Source organism: Paroedura picta, chromosome 8 (assembly GCF_049243985.1).
Source record: "Paroedura picta isolate Pp20150507F chromosome 8, Ppicta_v3.0, whole genome shotgun sequence".
NCBI classification, from domain to species: Eukaryota; Metazoa; Chordata; class Lepidosauria; order Squamata; family Gekkonidae; genus Paroedura; species Paroedura picta.
Window position 1 is genome coordinate 88,999,171 of NC_135376.1, and position 13,134 is coordinate 89,012,304.

A 13,134-nucleotide genomic window follows, 5' to 3' on the forward strand; every position below is an offset into this window, starting at 1 on the left:
TATTATTATTAGAATTTCTAGGCGAATGTCTAGAGTTTCAAGAGTTCTTCCCTGCGGCTCTCTGCCCCGCGGCCTCCTTAGAGCCACTCCACCCTCCCTGTGCAGAGGGGGGGGGCGGAAAGGCACGGACTATCCTCCCCCCCCCTCCTCCTCCTCCCCCTGGGCCGGGGGCTGTGCGGGGCGGGCGCGGCCTCGGTTCCCCCGCAAGGGAAGGGGCGGTGTTGGCGGGGCGCCTGCGCAGTGAGGGCAGGGCGCCGGCGCTGCTGGGCCTGTGGAGGGAGCGCGGCCTCCCCGCTCGCAGGGACGGGCGCTGCCCCGGCCGAGCCGCGGTGAGTGCTGCTGGCGGGCGGCGGGCCGGGGCCGGGCGAGAGGGGCGCCGCGGGGGGCTTGGGCCGGCGGGTGGGCCGGGGCAGGCTCCGAGGCGGCCCCTTGGGGGTGGGGCGCGGCGGGCTGAATGGGCCGCCCTCCTAGCGGGGCGAGGGCGAGGGCGAGGGCGAGGGCTCTCCCTCCCTCCCTCCTTCAGCGCGGGCGGAGAAAAGTTGGCGAGCCTTGGACTGTCGCCGGAGGGCAGGCGGGCGACCCCTCGTGTGCTTGGCGGCCCAACGGCGGGCATTTTGCACCTGCCCGGGGCTTCCCCTTCCCGCTCGCCGGGGGAGAGGCCTGGGAAACAATGCGGAGAGATCAGCAGCAGCAGCAGCAGCAGCAGCAGCGTTGGCTTTTAGCCCCCGCTTTTCCCGACCCGAAGGAGGCTCCAAGCGGCCTACAATCGCCTCCCCTTCCTCTCCTTGCAACAGGCACCCTGGGAGGGAGGTGGCGCGGGGAGAGCTCTGAGAGAACTGGAACTGGTCCAAGATCACCCAGCAGGCCTTATGAGCTTCGGAGTGGCTCGCAGTCGCCTTTCCTTCCGCTCCCCGGAGCAGACACCTTAGGCGAGGCTGAGAGAGCGCTGATAGAATTGTTCTGCAAGAGCAGTTCTAAGAGAACTGTGAACTGGCCCAAGGGCACCCAGCTGGCTGCATCTGGTGGAGTGGGGAATCAAACCCAGTTCTCCAGATCAGATTCCGCCGCTATCCTCCCCTCCTCTGCTTTCCAGTGTCTCATTGCGCAGCTCCTGTGTGCTATGTGGGTTAGCACTTAGTGAGCGATTAAGGAGGAATGCCTGATGTCTTCCACCCTGTGTGCCCTAAGGCTCCTTTTCTAGTAAAAGCACATTTATCTGAATGAGAGTGCAGGAGGAGTGCCAGCCCTCCCTCAGGCCCCTTTAGTCTCTGATGCTCTGCCAAGGCGTGAAGAACTGCCCCTTTATAAGCCATGCAGTCAAAATTGTTTCCCCGGAAGTAAGGTGCACCCTGTTTCGTGGGGTGGAGTTCCAACTGGAACCCTAAGCCTCATTTCTTTGCCCACCTCAAACATTTGCTTTTCTTAGCATGAAGGTGCTGTGGTGTTGGGTCTGAGGACAACGCCTCTCGTGAGAAGGACCTATGTGCATCCCTTCTGTGTGTACTTTTGTTGATTTTCTCACTTGTGGAACAGCATCCTCCCCCCTCACACACACTAATTACTTCCTGACCCTTCTGGCACTTTACAAAAAGGCTGCTTGCTGGTGCTGATTTGCGCCCTATGCAAGTGACAAACAAACAAAAACACACCAAAATCTGTTTTCTGGAAACTGACATGGAGGTGATATTTTTTGATGTTTTCATATGTTGAATCTAGTTGGGTTTATTTCGTGGTTATGTTACCTGTTTTGAGCCAGGTTGAACTATTATAATCAAAATTTAAAGACAGTTATTTCCCTTTCCTTCTTTAAGATATTATGAGTTTATTTAATAAAATATTTAAACCCCATCTTTTCTCTTTGTGTAAGGCAGCTTTCAACTCATAATTAAGACATTACAGATTTAAACTGAATAGCCCCCTCTTCGATAATTGCTGTTCATACTCCGTCAAAAGTTCCCTTGAGGTTCATATTTTGTACTGAATTCTGTATTCAATGTAGTTTTATCGGGTTGACATATTAAACATTGTTGGAAGACATGATGTTTGACTGCTGTATTGTTATCTGGCTGCAGTGCTGTATTAAAATGAATTTGAATTTGACTGCTGTATTGTGTTCTAATAATAAGGGAAGTCCAGTGTATTTTACAGTGTTACGTAACTTCAGTGCTAGCAGTCCCTAATTCTACATAACATTCACTTAGCACTATGTAGTGTGATACCTTGTAATTTAACACTGAAATGGCATGGTGCCTGTCAGATGGCTTACTGTCTAAAGCACTGGTACATGGCCCTTCCCCATCCAGAATCCGTCTTGACATGCTGAGAAAGTGTGAGTTTTTATAATGTGTGCTTTGTAGCACGGTGGCCCATATAAATAGTTCAGCTGATATGCAGATGAGCTCCCCGATAGGCATGTGCAGCCACAAAACTCTGATGGCTTTGGATAAGGGTTCCAAAGTAGGCTTTTTCTTCCATGGAATACAGAACAAATACGTGGCACGGGGCACAGAGTGAGAGAGATGATGCATCTCAATGTGATTAGACAACATTAATTGGTAAGTGGGTGTATGTTACTGGTGGGGCTGTGGTTGTTTGGTATCGTCTAATTAAATGTGTGGATAGAAATAGGTATATTAGGTATATAGAGCCTCCGGGGAGGGCGGTATATAAATAAATAAACAAATAAATAAACAAATAAATAGAAAGAAGACGAATTTCAAAGGAAAAGCACAGTGGTTTCTTTAAAATTGTAGTGGAACCTTAGCTCTTTGTCCCAGGATTGTGGGACATTAATAGACTATTTGTGTGTTGGCTTATTTTTAGTCATAAAGATAACCAGAATGCCATTTTGATGTATTCCAGGTCTTGACAAATTTTGTATGGCTTTAGAATCCAGCCAGATTATTTAGGAGTCAGATTCATAGTCCAGTTTTCAGGTTTTGTATAACTATATTTTCTAATTATTGCTACCACAAAAAAACATATGACATTACAATGAAATTTGTAGGTGCCATGATGATCTAGGGGCTGTGATTTCTCAAGTCTAGATGTATTGAGCATTGAAGAAGACTATGTTTACAGGCAGAAGATATAAATACCATACAACAGCTGTCATTTAAAACCGGTGGAATGGAAACCTAGTAGTTCCCTCCTTGATCATTTTTAAGAGAATTGACATTATTCTGGTCCTCATTTTTGGCAATCATTCCCAAGGCAGTTGATGCTTCCTGACTGATCACAGATGCAGCTGATTCATTTAAAACTGACCAACTTTTTCTACATTTCAAGTGAAATTGGTTGATGTATAGGACATTTAAGGGCGGTGTGCCATGCAGTGTGAAGTGTGGAGTCTCAAAAAATCCTTCAAAATGGGCCTTAAACTTTACCATTGTTTGAGTTCTGTATGTCCTTGTTCTGTGAGAAAGACATAGATTAAGAGTTCGGTAGGTTTCAGCCTAAATAAAATGTGCTTCCTTGTGCTGTAAGCGGGTGTTGCAACAGCAGTGACTCATGATGAAAGAGAATCTGAAAGCTTGCCATGCTTCTGGAAAGCTCCGGGTCTGGATACAAGATCTTTCTGGAGTTCCTGAGTTTGAAGTTAAAAGCAGATCTTAATTAAGCTACATGGCAACAGAATCTTCCTGTGAAGGCTCAGGTGAACTTTGTGCTGTTCTGTTCTACCATTGCTAAACTGTTCTTGTTCATAGAGAGCCAGTGAATAGATAATGGGGAAAAAGAGCATGCATTATGTGGAACATAGTCAGGTATGCAGAGATTTGTATAATATAGTGTGTTAATGTGACACATCCAACCATGTCAAGAACGTATTAGGATATTGGGGAGGGGGGGTGCTGTGGTGTGTTTGTAGACTCTATCTAGTGCTCTTTGGATAGCCATAACTGGACCACCAGTTTCTTTTTTCTGTATTTTTTTTCTCACTGCATTTCTACTTAAAATGAAAATACGAATCTTAAACTTATTGTGCTATTTATGTGCTTATAACTCAGGTTTAAATTACCGTTGACATGAATATGTAAAAGCTACTTTGAAGAATATATTCCAGCTCCTGGCATGCTGAGTCTGTCCTAAAACTGGTACAATCTTTTTCACATTAATGCTGAGATCCTGTAAAGTAACCTGGGAGTAAGTTCCATTGAACTCCATAAAAATTAATTACCAAGAAAGTGTGCACAAATTTGGAATGAAAATAGTACTTGGGGGTCATCTTAGCAATGTGAGGCTCTGAAAAAAATAAGTTAGAAGCCTGGGACCTCCTCCACCTCCTGCCCTGTGAGAGTTTGTTAATAAATTTGTTCATGGCAAGAACGAGGATGGAAACCATTCAACTATCTTTGCCTGCAGAGCCAAGATCGAAAACGTCCCAGTTTAAAAGAAACAACAGCTTGTTCTAACATTGGACTAGGCAATTTTCTGGATGGAGATTATAAATTAAGAATGAATCTTGAAACTGGCCATGATATCTGAATATACTTTGTGCTGTGCTGTGGTAGCTTTGTGTGTGTGGGGGGGTGTAATGTGGCGGCCAGTTGCAGCTGACTCATGGCCACCCTCTGGGGCAGGGTTAGTCAAACTGCAGCCCTCCAGATGTCCATAGACTACAATTCAGCGTTCGCTGGCAGGGGCTCATGGGAATTGTAGTCCATGGACATCTGAAGGGCCGCAGTTTGACTACCTCTGCTCCAGGGCTTTCAAGGCAAGAGACTAGTAGAGATGACCTGCCGTTGCTTTCTGCTGACCCTGGAATTCTTTAGTGGTCTCCCATCCAAGTACAAACTAGGGTCGACCCCGTTTAGCTTCCAGATCTATAGCTGAATACAAATCATGTCCTGTTAGTTTTTCTGCTAATTCTGTTCTCGCCTAAGCGGTCTCACGCTCAGCACTTCATATCTTTGAAGGTTGCAGGATGTTCTACATAGCGATGTTTGTGAAGTATGTTCATTATATAACTGTATAGAAGAAGGGTAATTTAAGTTGCAAACAGCTTTCTTTAAATCCTTGCTAACATTTGAGAAGGTGGGTGTACGTAATTCCTGATTTGCTTGTGTTGTTTTGTTTGGATGAGTCGGGGCTGGGGAATTACAGTACCCTGCTCTCAAGAATATACTTAGTTTCAGTTTTGAAAATAAGGGGGAATTCTTCTGCATGAGAAGGAATATTGAGGAACTTTTTGTTTTCAAAACAATGGGAGCAGAGCTGCAAAGTTGCAACTTGAAAAATGTTTGTAAACAGCAAATATCAGTTTTATAAGAGCTTTAAAGGCTACAGATATGATAAACCTGTAATACATTTATAGTAGACAGAACATACGGCACTTAAGAATGTAATGGGGTTCTGGACCAAGGCCTACTTTGTGCAATTTTTTAAAAATCAGCTGTTGCTAGCAGAATCTTCCTGAGATATTCAGCCTTCCCAGCACAGACGATGACATTGCCTTTGGAGTACCAAGCTGACATTATTTTCCTACCATTCATGGCTAGTCTTACCTATCAAATTGTTCTATTTTATTTTTTAACTTGCAAAAAAGCCCATTATGGGAAAAATACAATGGGTGCTAGACCCTTCCCCCCCATTTGTGCAGGTGCTGCCAAGGTCTGCAGAGGCCATGGTGGGGCTGTCCCAGATGAGAAGCGTGGTCCTTCTTCCCCTCCTGATCCAGGTTGCTGCCGCCAAGGTCAGGCGAGGCAGCGGTGGGGTTGTTTGGGGCAGTGGGCCTGTTTGGGCTGATAGGGCTGGCGGCCCTATGCTGGCGGCCGCGGCTCCCCCTCCCGGCCCCTCCAAGCCGCGAGCAAATAGGCCGCTTTGGCGGCCGATTTGCTCGTGGCCTGGCGAGCTTCTCGCTTCGGGGGGAGGGAAGAAGGAGCCGCGGCCCAGCGCCAAGGCCTTCGCAGCCCGGCACTGTGCCGGGGCCCGCGGGTTGGGGACCACTGCTGCAAACTATAAGTAGTCCCGGGGCTGTTAGAGGCTCCCTTCACAGCAGGCCTGAAGGAAAGGGAAGGGGTGGGTAGAATCCTGAGCAAGAGCAGCAATTGGCCCTGGGGGAGGGGAGATTCCACCAATAGGGGTCTTTGGAACCTTCAGCATGTGAATCAGAAGTGTGAATCACTCTTGTGGATATAGAGTGTAATGGTTTCAGCAATCTCAGAATCTTGTTGACATCCATCACAAAAACTGAAATCAGAATTAATAGATCAGGTGATGTATAGTCCTGTGTTCTGGAATGTCTATGTTACAACTGACAACCAGATCAGAGTGTATTCTGGATATTTTATCAGCAAAAAACTTGACAAACGTATCACTGTTCTTTGTCTCTCCCTAAGATAATAAAGGCTTTGATTTTGGCATCAGCAGTTGCTGAACTTGTTTAAACGATTGAGATGACTATGAGCTAGCTGATACTGTATAGTCGCAGAGTAGTAACATTTCTTTGCTGCCATCACTGCCACTTCATAGGTCTTCCAATGGGTTCTGTAGCATAATTTATCTGATTTGGTAGGGATTCACTGCCAGCATTGTTCTAGACATCTCCCAGCCCTTTCAGGTCACCCAGTTCCGTGGTAAAACAGGGTGCCAGCTTACCCCCAGGAAATGGAGTGGTCACAGGCCTTGTTGATAGGTTCAAGGAACGTTCCATACTCCCACTGCTGCCTCAGCTGGAATCTAAAAATCCCCCATAGCATTTTAGTATTCAGTATTAGTATTCCTCAGCCTCTGTGGATGGACCGTTTTGACCAGGTTCCTCTCATGTAGGGTATTGGAGGCACATTCACTGTGGCTTTCAGTAAGTAATGGTCAGAACATGCTGCAGGTTCAGTCTGTGTCCCTGAAACCAGGCTCTTCCTTCAATTGCTCAATACAAAAAAATTAAATCTAGTGTGAAATTTCAGTTATGGGTTGGGCCCATTATAGTTTGATAGAGATCTAAGTCAGTCAGAGGGACCATAAAATCTTGATCCTGTCCTGGCAAGTTATCCTTGGCATGGACATTGAACTCCACCAGAACAATCAATCATTTGAACTGGGGATACTCAAAATACCTTGCTTCTGTAACTGGGGAGCAAAATGAACATCCACTACATTTTAAAGGTTTAGTAATAAATTGTCAGTCAGATCAATACCTAAATGAATCAGTATTCCTTGCCTTCCTGACCTGCCATCATTACTGGTTCCATAAGTGGTTCAGATGATACATTTTTGCATCCCGTGAGCTTTCGGGATAATGTAACAGCCACACAGTTAACAGATGTTGGTTCCTTTGAGTTCAGAAAGTGTCAGTAGCAGCAGGGAAGTTCATGAAAGGTAGAAGATATACGGAAATCAGAATTAAAACAAAATCATTTTCAGCAGCCTTAAAGCAACCAACCTGACAATTAAAGTTGTAGTTTTTTCCTTGTTCTTGTTTGGGTCAAAATAATTGTGAGAGTTGTGACTCCTGGTACTGACTTAGTTTATTTTTCTCCTTGTAACAGCGATGCTGAAAGAACACCTTTGAACATCGAAGCCTGCAGATCGTTGATAAGAGCAGCAAGATGTTGTGCTGGGGAAACGCCTCGTTTGGGCAGCTTGGACTGGGAGGCATCGATGAAGAGGTCGTACTGGAACCTAGAAGATGTAACTTCTTCCTGAACAAGAAAATCCAAGATGTCGGCTGTGGACTAAGGCACACTGTGTGTGTTTTGGATGATGGGACTGTGTATACATGTGGATGTAATGATTTAGGACAACTAGGACATGAAAAATCCAGAAAAAGACCAGGTAGGTTAAAAGTAGTGCCTGGCAGATGTTACGTTTATTCAGATTAGATAGAAGGGATGGAAGGTAAGGTAGAGGTGACAGTTCTATTTGCTTAAGTTCATATATTTAATTTGATGCATCAGAATAATTAACAATGCTTGTGTTTAATAGCCCTTCCTTAAAACTGATTTTCGAAAATCCCAAAGCTTAAAGCTTTAGAATGTAGCTCATGTTCAAAAATTTAGCTAGATTCTATGTCTTACCATGTTCACACATTGTAGAAAATGCCTATGTGACTCCGTGTGACTTTCAATTCTTTTTGAAAAGTTGGGAGACAGCAAGTCACGATACATGTAGGAATTGCTCCATGTGAGACGTTTTGTACTTACATAGGCACTAGGGGCCAAGTCTGTTGCATTCGAGAATACAATGGGCGCTAAATTAGGGGGCTGGAGTGGAAGGACGGCCTCCCTTCCCCCCAGGACCCGGAAAGGCTGTAGGCAGGGGCAGCTCTCATGTGGCAGGGATCTGCAGCCTCCAAGCCTCAGAGGGGAGTGGTCAGGGTTGGGGGACCAAAAGCGATTGGCTGGCCTCTGGACAAACAGGCAACCCAGTTGGAGAAGGAGGTACTCGGGCAGGACAGCCACCCTGAGTTGGTGTTATGGCACTTAAGCTATGAGACACGCTTCTCCTCCAAGGCCTTACCAGAAATATATAATGGAACAGATGAAGGATCTTTGCGTATTTGAACTTTTCTCCCATTCAAAGTAACCTCCCTTTAAATCCTTCCTCATTCATCAGCTCATTGAATTGAAAAGCCACAAGTGAAGTTCGTTGGCATCATTTGTGGCTAACGTGGTTCTCATTTTTTTAATGTGCTTGTCTGTCTATTCACATGCCCAAGACCTTGTAGGTGAAGCAGCACTCATATGTGTTGAAACACATACCACAGCAGCAGCGGTGACCAAAAATAATGGCTTTGCTCCATATAATGGTCACATGAATTGGTTCAGGGTATTTCATGGAATGCGTATGGCAGGAACTGTTGCCTAGATAACTGAAGTGCTTCTAGAATTAGTAAAGCATCCAGAAGATAACCAGATGTTTCTTTTTTTTCTTGGTTGTCACACCGTGTGAAAGAATTATTATCTATCTAGCACATATATAAAATGTTGGAAATGCTTAAATATTTTTATGGCAGTTTCGGTGTGCTTTGAATATGAACTTTTTATTTGGTTATTTTTGCTTCCTCTGAGAAAGGCTACTGTATGAAAGCAGAATACCATTGCCGTTTTTGTCACTGGAGGATTTGTGGACTCAGTGAGGAAGCTTGGAAGTTTTTCATGTTTTATTTATTATTTATATGTATTTTTTTATGCTGACATTAGAAAAGAAACTTTCAGTGGCTGCATGAATGTGTGTGCTTTTCTTCTTCCCTTGGTGGAGAGGACCTGTTAGTTGTATTCAAACTAACGTGTAAAAAATTTAAATACATAAAGATGAATTCTACCTCTGGAAATACATCAACTTCTCCAGTCTTCAGCACTGTGTATGTTGTTCTCCTTAATTAAGAAAAAGAATCAGTCCTCATTGAGCACTCTTGACATAATGATGTGTTTTGCAGGATTGTGAGTTTTGAGTTATGTAATATCTGAAGATGAGTAAAAGATTTAATACATTTTATTGGCATTTTTCCCTTTAAAATGCTTATATAAACGAGAAATTACATCCATATTTAAAAAGACCCAACGAAATGATAACAGAAATAACAATATCAGGCATATGTGTTTTTTGCACTTGACACCACCTCCCTTCACAGATACTTACATAGATCAGTTTTAACCGAAAATGTGTTAAAGGGACGTTTTCTCAGTAAGAGAGTAAATCTGAATTTTTGCCAATAATAATCTTGCTGCTGCTCCTAGTTGTGTTTGTGTGTTGTGCCTTTTGGCTGTTTTTAACTATTCTTGAATTGCTTTAGCAGTTGCAGTGTAACAATTCTGTAACCTTTTTTCTTTGGCAATTACAGAGCAGGTTGGTGCCCTGGATGCTCAAAACATTGTAGCTGTTTCTTGTGGAGAAGCCCACACCTTAGCATTAAATGACAAGGGACAAGTCTATGCATGGGGTTTTGCAGTAGATGGACAGCTTGGCTTGCCAGGAACTGAAGAATGTATTAGAGTACCCAGGTAAAGCAGAGTCATAATGAGGATTCTTTATTTGCACCTTTTAGGAAACTGCTTTTAAAATATTTCAATTTCATTTTATAAAACATGTTCTAACATGTATAAATTCCAGAGGAGTGGGGGTAGGAATTCCCAGATTCATGATAGGTAGCCTTAAACATACCCCTGTGTCTCAGCCTTCGCTCCTCTTGGCCGTATGGAATAATATTAATCTGCAATACAGGGTGGTTCTTTTTGTTTGGGGGCCCTGTACGTAAAAACAGAAGTGCTAACTATAATTACAGGCCAACAGTGCAACTTCGTTGTTACTGGATATAACACTTTGATATTGAAAGTGAAAAGAGTAAGTGAAAGTGAAAAGAGTAAGAAAGAAAATGCCAGAGGGTGGATCGTAGCTCCAGTCTGTTTTAGAAGCATATTCATTTAACTCTTTAATGTTCATGTTACTACAGTCATAAGGATTACCAGCTGGAAGTAGACGTGATTGAATATTCTGTATATTCTTAATCTTAACTTTTAATATTTCATCTTAAAGTTTCTGTTAATGGTGTCTCTATGATTGGACACTCTGAAGAACTACTTAAAACACTAGGCATTTTTTTCTGATCAAAAGAATTACTTCTAAGAAGTAGCTTGTATCCTAATATTTCAATAAATATGGAAATTATGCTACAATTTTGAAACTATAAGTAGATATAATTAATTTTTACTATGTTGTATTGGGAAACCTTTTGAATTGAAACTAATTTTACTATCCTTAAGGGGAAAAGGTGGATATGTTTCAGATTTCATGGTCTGTTCTGCAGTTGAACTGTGAAGTTACCTGTGGAGAAATCTGATATTTATAGTGGCATACCTAGTATGTTTTTCACCAACTAGCCTAATTAATTATGCATTATTAAAACATTCATATTAATACAATATTCAGAGGCCATATTTGGCAGAGCGTTGATTTAGAGAACACAGTATTCAGGGATTTTAAAAACACGTGCCTATGTTTTGTTCCTGATTCTGACAGTTCTTTCAGTTTAGTTATATAATTGTACAAGAAACAGAAGTTCTGACCTAGTAAAATAATACGTTCTGAGGGTTTGTAAAGCCATTTTCCCTCCCTTCCCACGATTTCCTCTGCCAGGTGACTAAAGCTGTTTCTTAAATGGAGGTCAGAAGTGGTTTGAGAATTTAGTACTGTGAGTTGGTGGTAGAAGAAGCGTTAAATGATTCTTGGTGTCTGAGTCATGCAGGCATCTAAAGCTTGGCTTGTAATGACATATTCTTATTAGGGCTTTTTTTCTTGGCCAAGCAACATGAGCTGCTTCAAACACAGTCTGTAGTATGACATTGGGTTGGAGTGGGGAGCTCTTGTGTAGAAATGTGTATATGGGCAGAGGGTTGGATGTCGCACCAAACATCAGCAGACCTTTTTAAGTGGCCAGACTGATGACTGGAGCACTGTCTGCGTACATTTTTTGTTGACTGGCTTCCGTTGTCTTAACAGCTGGTAGTCTAATCTTGGGATAAATGTTTCTGCTAGGTTGCATCCAGTGGTTATTTTTTTGCCAGCCGAAGTGAGAGGCAGTTTTTCGGATATAGCCCTCCCACACAAGACCTCTCGCCATTTGTTCCTCCCGCTGCTACAGAGGAGCTGCAGTTTTGGAGGGCTTGGTGGAGCAATGGAAGTGACATTTGTCAGGAGAAAATTACCACTGGATCCAGTCCCATTGTGTAGGAATAGAAACGTCACAATAGAGTGTCACAAACACTCCCTTTAGAATCTGAACGAATCTAGGAGGGTAAACTCTTCCCGAAACGTTCCTTTGCAATTTGTTCTGCAATACAAATGTTTTGTTTTCAGCCGTTGTCTTTTGGGCAGAAAATACGTAACTTGTTTTCGGAGATCTCCACATTTCGATAAGCAATAGATTAGCAGTTACGGAGGCAGCGCTGGTACCTCCAGTAAACCCTGAAGGTTCTGTGTAGTACATAAAATAGCTTTAGCCACCTGATCTTCAAATGCTTAATGTGTTTTTCTTAATTTCTTGCTTTGGAAGACTGATCCAATCTTTTCTTGTTCCCCCAGAAACATCAAAAGCTTATCGGACATCCAAATAGCGCAGGTTGCCTGTGGCTACTATCATTCACTTGCACTCTCCAAAGGTACCCAAACCCTTTGACCTATTGTTACGTTCCTATGTCTTTAGAATGTTAAAGTGTGTTGCAACATCAGCAAACGTCCACTGAAAGATATCATGGAGTAGAAAAGTGTGTTTTGTGGCCAAAGATTGAACATGCAGAAAGCAGCCAAACAATTTAACTTTTACTTGTGCCATGGAAATGAATGAATGCCGTATTACTAAGTGAGGTTATCTTTTTTCTTTTTCTTTTCCCCACATGCTTTGCTTTGTCATGCTTTGTGCCCTTCCACTGTGCTCTTGTGTTCTTTGCTCCTGTGTTTTTGCTGTGCTGCTTTTTCTCCCCCGTTCGCCAACTGGTTTAGCACATAACCTGTCTTTGTGTGCCAGTTCCTCATTGCATTTCTTGCATCCCTTGATGTCGGACCGCAAGGAATTTATATTAGTAACATTCTCCTTCTGTCAGAAATTGCAGCATAGGGATGGGCTTCACGTGGAAATTCTCCTGATTTAGTGGTGTGCTGCCTCAACAGGAACTTTACCCTTTTTTCTAACAGTTTTGAATCTGTAAGCATGAGAGAGCTAACTGAATTTTCCATGTAACACTGAGCCATGAGTGAGCTTTTGGGTGAGCCGCAGTTTACAATAGGATGGTCTTTTGCTTCAGAGTTGGAAATGCCTTTATTTCCTGACTTATTATTGCCGTTTGAACTTTGTGATGTAAAACAATGGAATAGTTCATAGAGCGAGAAATTACAATTCTTTTATTTTTCAATATGCCTTTGTTTTTCTTCCACAGGCAGTGAAGTTTTTTCCTGGGGACAGAATAAGCATGGTCAGCTAGGCTTAGGCTATGAATTTAAAAAGCAGACTTCCCCACAGCTGATAAAATCTTTACTGGGAATACCTTTTGCCCAAATTGCAGCAGGTGGTGCCCATAGCTTTATACTTTCTCTTTCTGGAGCTGTCTTTGGATGGGGACGCAACAAATTTGGACAGCTTGGACTTAATGATGAAAATGGTAAGCGCAGTATAGTCTTCTTCTTGATGTTATTTCTTTCTGT

The 13,134-nt window shown here is 43.1% G+C and overlaps 1 protein-coding gene across 3 annotated transcripts in view; it reads left to right on the top strand.

The window, feature by feature from the left end:
• The first annotated feature begins 221 nt into the window (after positions 1-221).
• HERC4 (HECT and RLD domain containing E3 ubiquitin protein ligase 4) overlaps positions 222-13,134 on the top strand; it is a 42,729-nt gene continuing 29,816 nt past the window's right edge. For 2 of the 3 annotated variants that reach the window (XM_077350791.1, XM_077350793.1), the window contains exons 1-5: positions 222-329; positions 7,488-7,773; positions 9,782-9,941; positions 12,019-12,095; positions 12,870-13,091. In XM_077350791.1, the coding sequence (XP_077206906.1) occupies positions 7,548-7,773; positions 9,782-9,941; positions 12,019-12,095; positions 12,870-13,091 (685 nt within the window). In that variant the 5' untranslated portion in view covers positions 222-329; positions 7,488-7,547. Of the gene's footprint in view, positions 330-4,026; positions 4,144-7,487; positions 7,774-9,781; positions 9,942-12,018; positions 12,096-12,869; positions 13,092-13,134 lie in introns of those variants that run through there. The other variant, XM_077350792.1, reaches the window with a different exon arrangement.